General features: G+C 40.0%; 2 protein-coding genes and 1 long non-coding RNA gene across 5 annotated transcripts in view; 1 reads left to right on the top strand and 2 right to left on the bottom strand.

Annotated features, from left to right (window-relative positions):
• The window catches only part of LOC103361276 (poliovirus receptor-related protein 1-like), a 10,739-nt gene extending 10,339 nt beyond the window's left edge, over nucleotides 1-400 (bottom strand). For 2 of the 3 annotated variants that reach the window (XM_008287315.1, XM_008287314.1), the window contains exon 1: nucleotides 105-398. In XM_008287315.1, coding sequence (XP_008285537.1) covers nucleotides 105-258 — 154 coding nt within the window. In that variant the 5' untranslated portion in view covers nucleotides 259-398. Of the gene's footprint in view, nucleotides 1-104 lie in introns of all 3 variants that reach the window. The other variant, XM_008287313.1, reaches the window with a different exon arrangement.
• Nucleotides 1-1,750, top strand: part of LOC103361277 (uncharacterized) — a 3,771-nt gene extending 2,021 nt beyond the window's left edge. The window contains exon 2 of the long non-coding RNA XR_520398.1: nucleotides 1,324-1,750. This is a non-coding gene — a long non-coding RNA (uncharacterized LOC103361277). The remainder of the gene's footprint in view (nucleotides 1-1,323) is intronic.
• On the bottom strand, nucleotides 1,622-6,841 carry LOC103361278 (OX-2 membrane glycoprotein-like). Its single transcript, XM_008287316.1, has 6 exons — nucleotides 6,733-6,841; nucleotides 6,437-6,526; nucleotides 5,247-5,498; nucleotides 4,844-5,155; nucleotides 3,358-3,451; nucleotides 1,622-2,667 (listed from the first exon to the last, which is right to left on the bottom strand). The coding sequence occupies exons 1-6, from the start codon at nucleotides 6,770-6,772 to the stop codon at nucleotides 2,607-2,609; spliced, it is 849 nt and encodes a 282-aa protein (XP_008285538.1). The 5' UTR covers nucleotides 6,773-6,841; the 3' UTR covers nucleotides 1,622-2,606.
• Between the last annotated feature and the right edge of the window lie 589 nt (nucleotides 6,842-7,430).

The following is a 7,430-nucleotide window of genomic DNA, read 5'->3' as shown; positions in this document are numbered from 1 at the left end:
AATCACCTGCATCATAGTTAGTCCACAAACACAAAGAAATCACATGTATGCACTTCAAAAAACAAAGAAGAAAAAAAGCACATTCGTATAAAATTCTTTCTCACCTTTCTGAAGGACTCCAAGAACAAAATAAATGCACAAAAGTTCACAATGTGACATCGTTGCTGCTGCATGTTGCTCACCCGCCAAAGTCAATGAAAATGAAACTAAGAAGGCGCCAAGTGAAGGGGTCATACTAAGAGCAGTAGACAGCTTCATCAACTATGTAGGAACGAATTATCAGACAAATATTGTGGAAATTACTATGAAAATATTTTTTAAAAGTCACATGTTAGATACGACATACAAATCAGCTTTTTACGTGATATAGTGAATGTAAGTAACCCCCTCCCCCCTCTCCTCTCCATAACAATGGTACATTCCACTACCGCGGCCCTTTAAACATGTTTACTGTCTGATCAGTTTGTGGAATAACAGGATTCAAATGATTTTTAAAAAATCCAGAGTACAGCAGACATGATCCTATCTCATGTTAGTTAAAAATAGAAAAGTAAGCAACATTTTATCATTTTACAGTATTTGGTTTAATTTCTAAGCTGAACAGAAGTCAAATTAACAGCTTAGATTCACAATATTAGAAAATATATCATGCCATGACTGTAAAGGGATGCAGTTTTGTATTGTTGAGCATTTAAATACTATTGCAGAGATGTTTTCTCATGACACATTGTGAAAGGTTAGAATATGCATTAAGAGAATCTGTGATAAACAGCTGCCAGAACACTGTGTACATGACAGGTTAAATAGAAACACTATTGTGATCTGTTAAAATGTGTTAAATACATTCATTCATGACATTGGGATTATAACAGATGGAGTGAAGTTAAAAACAGATCAAATTAAAAGTTTCAGACTGGCTAAAGTGGGTTTAAAGAGTTAAACGTGGTAAATAATTGTGTTAGAAGAGGTAAAATGTTTCAAAGAGTACTGCTGAATTCACATTGTGTGTTGTATTGTTGAAGTTATGCCGTGATCATAAGATCTGTGCTCGACACATGCACCTCAATCGGTTACTCTGAGATCGATTGCATTTGTCTCCTTCCGCGACTGTGAGGGCACCAGGTGAACGGGTCTTCCTCAGAGCGGTAGACAAACAGTTTCACAGCAATGTAGGAACAAATTATCGGATAAATATCGTGGAAATTACGATGAGAGTAATATAAAAAGGGCTAATGTTCGATAAACAGTACAAATCATCTTTTTAATGCGATATAATTAGTGTAAGTAGCCTTCTCTCCCCTCTCCTTTCCATAGCAATGGTACATTCCACTACCATTCAACTCCATTGTGAGTTTTCTTCATTACGTTAAAGTGCGTGTTGACAAAACTTCACACTGGATGGCTGCTGTGTTTATTTCTTCCTTTTTTAAACCAGATTTCTGCAGTAACTAAAGGAAGATAAAAACGTTCTGTAAAATCCTAGATATTTTGGAGTTCTCCTTTGCTGTCTGATCACGAAATCATAGTTTCAGCTGCTGGTTATGTGCATAATCACATAATTAGAAACCTCTGTGTTGATTAGTTGGGGGGAAAAAACCCCCAAAATGAATAGTTCCAGACAATGTTTCAAGATAATTTAGTAAAACTTCAAATATGTGTCAAACAAATAAAATAACTCACGACATTAAAACACATTGAACAGCAATAAATAGATGGAAATAAATTATCTGAAATACAGCAACACAGAGATTCATTTCGACTTCACAGAAATTGTGCAGAACCTCAACAGAAGTACCGCACGCCACAGTTTCATGGTCCTCGCTCCACCACAGTCACAACCTATTCCTATTTCATGCTATGTGCAGATGTTCACTGAATATGTTGTGTGCAAGCAATGAAAATGTCCCAAACACACATAAAGTGCAAAACTGCATGTGCAAAATTACCAACACATCAAATAACACGCAGAAGATATATTACTATTTGATATATTATCAATTCAATCAATCACATTGTTGGAGGAATAGTTAGAATTTGCAGGAAAAACAAAATCTATGTTTGTGGCCGAGGTATGAGGTAGCTCTACATTTCTCCCATGAAGACACTAGATGGCAGCACAGTCAGTGACATTAGTGTCTCTTTCACTTTTATTTGCAGTTACACTCACTTTGCTGTGTTGGTAATCCGTTAAATTTGTTCGAAGCAGACTGCTGCTATTGCACTGTGCTGCAGCCACTATAAAGTCAACTGCTTTAAAATGACATCAACACTGTTAATATATATATAGAATTGATATCATATAGACTTTTTGTAAACCATCCAATGCAGTGGTTTCACCTGTAGCTTCCCAGACGCTGGCTCCTGGATCTTCACATTCAACAAAGCCTTAACAAGCATTTTTTACTTTTAGCTCCATACGGTTAAAGTGCTGCAGCTTGTAAGAAATGTGAAAGGACAGATAGTTCTCAGAACACACGACAGCTCTTTATAAACTACCTGCGGAAAATGGATCTTGGATAGCAGCTTTTAGCTTAGTTCGCTTATCGGATGCAACAAAATGCAAGTTTTCAGTAATGCTTTCAAGCTCACAGTGATGAAATAGAAACTCATACGCTTGTTGGTTCGAAAATTTGTTCCTCAGTTACTTTTTTGTGTTTGTTCTTCGACCTGCAAGAAAAAGAAAGAAAGAAGTTCATTATACTGCAATAACAAAACACATTATTCCCAAAAAGGAGAAGTATACGGTCATAAATTTACTGTTAAGCCAAGAAACTACGTGTAAGTAGACAGTAGTTACTTCCCCAGTTAATTTCTTACATCAAAACAATAACTTTGCATTAAAGGTTTTCTTAAATTATGTTTAAAAATGCAAATTAGGTATTATCTAATTGAATGTGCACTAATTTGCCAGAAAAGTAATCTGAACACTTGACAAAACCAGCTTTAAATGTCTTTAGATATCGGTTTTTATCTGTCCTTAAATCAGAAAATACTCAACAAATAGACTAAAATCTGTTGTTTTAAGGACTGAAATGTCTCATAAATCAGGTTGTGGCTGATGTATGAACAAACCCCTCTAAACCCTCAGAACATAGAGAGGAATAAAATATTAATATCCACAAGTGTGACTTAACTGGAAATATCTGGTTGAGTTTAGAGAAAAAAAATCTAACTGAGAACAGCCTGTATAAATATGTATTATGGTTAAAATCCATGCATGCAAACTGAGTAAGTGTAGTAAATGCTAAACATGTATTTCTGGATGTTTTCTTTCCACCAATGTGGAAAAAGCAATCTGAAAATGCCTGGACTGCATGTCTTTGTGTCAAATGTCTTAAACAGGGGAACATTTCTTACTTTTTTCGCATCACTACAGCTGCGACAGCGATGCAGGAAATGAAGACTGCAGCAGTGACGATCAGAGCCACCGCTGACTGAGACAATTGTTCATCTAAAAGGAAAAAGCACATCAATAGGCTGCACAGAAATACAGTAACTTCAACTTCCCTAAAAGAGGAAGACGGGGAATTTTGCAGCTTTCTTTAAAACCCTGACAGCTAATTTCCCTGATGTGATGCATGACCGGCCCAGACAGCTGCTGTAGATCAGCGTGACATGCCCCTACAGTACGACTGATCCGGAAGCGAAACTGAAACCATCAAAATGTGATGAGTCAAAGCCCAGCTGATTCGCAGAACAACACAGTTCAGTGTCCTGATTCATGCAGCAAAGTCATTGAACTCCTTGGACCACTTTACATTTAAAATTTATAAACTTTCCCCCAGTTTTCAGATAAACTAACATCTGATGAGTCACTGATCTACAGCACAAAAGTTCAGGCAGCTCATTATAACAAAAAGCAGCATAAACGGGGAAAATAATGAAATTAATTCAAGTTCGGTCTGACTTATTGTAGCTGATAACCCTCTGAACCCAGAAACTAGAAGGTAAGTGTGTGAAAGGCATGTTTTTGGGGGGTTTTGTAAGTCCGCAAAATTCCACCATTTATCAGTTCGACACTGTAGAAACTTTAACAAAACACAGGTCAGATTTTAAAACTCCTGATTGTCCCTGAATGCATCATGTGTGACATTATCCATCAGGAAAAATAAAGAAAATGGGAACATCCGACTTCACTCTCTGAACCATAAAAGCCAAATTGTCATCTGTGACGGCTGCTCGATCAGAAAATGTCACCAAATATAAGCCGATAGTTCATCAAAAAAAATAAAATAAAAGTCACTGTAGTTTACATGCCTCATTTAAAAACTCTCCCAAACTAATCTGTTTGCTATGACAACATTTTTTTGTTGCATGCAACCACAGAGTCATCAGTGACTCAGCTTCGACTAACAGTCACGTGACAAAGCATTCAGGGACTTTTCAGGATGTGTACAATACAGAATGTGGAACCAAAATTCAAAATGTAAACAGTCATATCATGTAGATTCACCTCTTTTTTTTTTCTCTCTCCCAGTAGTGATAACGCTTGTGGACACTTGGATAAATCCATCTGTTATCTATACACCGCTAGTGTCTTGGGGGGCTGGAGTCTATCCCAGCTGACTCCGGCTGTAGGCATGTTCAGGTGGACAGGTCACCAGTCTATCACAGGGCATGCACAGGGACGCCAGGTCTTAAGAGGTTAGGGTGTGGTGTTCTATTATACCACTTCCTGTCAGTAAACTTTAGTGGATGCTGGGAACAGGATTGTCTCATAGGCAGTTTGACTTTCTGGCAGTCGTAAATTACTGACTGTAAGGAAGCATCATTTGTTGACTCGTGATGTTTTCCCGGAAACTGAACTTCCTCAACACAAAAACAAAACATCAGATCTACGTACCTTTCTCTTCCTCTAACGACAGATGGATCCTCTCCTGCCTCCGGCCCTCCTTCCCATCGTTCAGCACACAGTCCGCATGTCCTCTCCAGTCTTTAGGGACCGTCACTGTGATGTTGCTGCTGCTGGTGAACGTATGGTCACCGTTGGGTACTACGTCAGTGGGTTGGTCGTGGACAATGGCGGCATCGGACGAGAAGTCCCACGTAATGGTTGGAGCTGGTTTACCTATGGCGGAGCACTTGAACACCACCTCCCTGCGGTTCTCCTCGAGTCTGCTGCCGACAGCGTGGCTTGTGTTCACATGCGATATTCCTTTATGGAGGTTAAAAAAAACAAACAAATGTCACAAGTTGCACCTGCAGAACAACGTTAACAATTCTTCCCTTGAATTTGCAGCACTTACCCGTCACCTTGAGGCAGGTCTGTCTCCTTTTGGACCCGTCAGGATACACGTTAAACGAGCAAATGTAGCAGCTCTCATCCGCCCACGACACCTCCTTCAGGGAGATGGATGTGGAGCTGAGGGACGCTTCTGTGAAGATCACTTTCCTCTTGTACGGATCGTTTACCTGCTGTCCAAAGCGCTTGCTGTAGGTTGCCAAGTTCTCGATAGACTCGTCCGCGTACAGCCTCTGCCAGGTGACCTGCAGCACACCTGGACACCGCCCAGCAAGTCAGCATTTAGACACTGCTCAATGTTTAACCAACGCTCTAGATAACACCAGCTGATCAAATATAATGCAGAGAGATTTAAACCTGGGCTTAACTACACCCAAAATTATCCATGCTTGTGCCAGATTTTGACTTAAAGTGATTTTTTTTTATATTGGCCAATAGGTTTCTTCTGGCTGGAAATGACACAAACAAGTTCTTAAAGAGATGTTATTGAGGAACTTTTCTGTCCAATTTTCTCCATGTTTCACCATCAGGACGGTGTTCTTGGGTTTGAATGTGTCCCATTTTGCCCCCCAATCTCTGGATGCAAATAACTCCAATTTCATCTCATTTAACCTCCGAACTGATAACCAGTGAGCTTTCTTCTTCGTCCAGGTGAGCTTTTGTAATCCAGCTTTAAGAATCCAGCCTGGTCTTGAGATGTTGGTGCCAGAAACCCTCAGATCCATCAGGGTGGTTTTGGTGGTGATCCCCAGACTCTTCTTGGAACCATTTTTGCCAGCGCAGGGGGTCAATTCTAGCTTTCTATCTTGGTCCTTGGAGAACTTTCCATATGACACTCTTGTAGTTTCACTATTTGACTTTACAGCCACAATGTGCAACCTCACCCTTCCCTTTGGTCTTAGTCGTGACTTATAATCAATATAATCAACCTTTAACTGATTAGAAAGCTGCTGTGTCTCAGTTTAAATGGCAATAAAGGACTGTAGAAACTACCAAGCCCATTTGGAGCAGGATAGAAGCTGCATTTTCTTTAAAAACTGGCCCAATTTCAAAAGCTATGAGTAGTTTTAGACATGACTAAATGATTGACATCATTCACATCCTTGTTTGTGTCATTTCCCGCCAGAAGGAAGCTACTGGTCAAATAACACTTAGATCTAAATAACTGTAGTTAAAAATAGGTTTTGTCAGCACCTGTTGGATTATCCACTGCACACCAGTAATGAGCGTCCCCGCCAAACAGAGCTGTGGTGTTTCCATAACCTCTGAGCTGTGAGCCTGAGGCTAAAAATAGAAAATAAAAACAGCCGCGTGTCAGTGAGGGCAGTGAAGTAGTCAGCATTGAATGAACTGGATTAAATACAGAGGGTATTTTCACATTTTCTAACTGTCTTGTCAAGCTTGTTGAATGCAGACATCTTTAAATAAAGCAGCTTTTAAATTAAATGTACATTCATTAGAGGCTAAAGGAAGCTAAAAATGTCACTCACCTCCATGGAGCAAAGAAACAGCCACCAGGATCCACAACATTGTTCCTCCAGTGCAGCCTTGACGAGTGTACTTTCAGTTTTGCCTCTGAGCTGGATTTAAATCCCACAAAATGAAACCTAACAGGGGGGTGGAGACCAGTAAGTCACCACATACTTATCATAAGCTTCACACAAAATGCATCCTCATCCTTTCATTTCTGGAGGCAGGGGCTGGATCTACCGTTATATGACGTTCAATCTGTTGATGAGGCAACAGGAGGGACTGGAACAGGATGACCACACACACCTAAATCTAGTTCCATTTCATCTGAAACACTCGAGCTGTGTTTCCTTCTTTATATCATTACTGCCGTGTTGACAACAACTCCGGTAATCTCAAGTGGTCGAAAAAGCCCCAGAAGCAGAAGTTCGACACGGTTAACCGACTCCCGCCTCTGTTTTTAGGTATTTCACGCTTTGATAAGCGAGTTCACATGGTCATGATGGTAAGTGGGTTCACACACATGTGATGTTGGCGATGTCTTGGTCAAGCCCCCAGACCAACACCGGGAAAGTCCGCCTTTATGAGGGGACAGCAGAAATGTCCGGGGACACACAGTTTGCAGAGTGAAATCAATCAGTTAAAGTTTTTTCTTTCTGTTATTTACTGTTCAAACCAAGTCTCCAGACCTGAATGGATGCCATGAAACAGTCAAGTG

Source organism: Stegastes partitus, unplaced genomic scaffold, assembly GCF_000690725.1.
Source record: "Stegastes partitus isolate 25-593 unplaced genomic scaffold, Stegastes_partitus-1.0.2 Scaffold495, whole genome shotgun sequence".
Taxonomy (NCBI): domain Eukaryota; kingdom Metazoa; phylum Chordata; class Actinopteri; family Pomacentridae; genus Stegastes; species Stegastes partitus.
The sequence above is the reverse complement of the archived record's forward strand: the minus strand, read 5'-3'. Positions and strand labels throughout refer to the sequence as shown.

Excerpts from the sequence above, each read along its gene's own strand:
- LOC103361278 (XM_008287316.1), bottom strand. The coding sequence starts at position 6,772 with ATGTTGTGGATCCTGGTGGCTGTTTCTTTGCTCCATGGAG. Across the intron at positions 6,527-6,732 it reads TGTTTCTTTGCTCCATGGAG|CCTCAGGCTCACAGCTCAGA; the intron begins GTGAGTGACATT and ends TTCTATTTTTAG. Across the intron at positions 5,499-6,436 it reads TGCAGTGGATAATCCAACAG|GTGTGCTGCAGGTCACCTGG; the intron begins GTGCTGACAAAA and ends GGCGGTGTCCAG.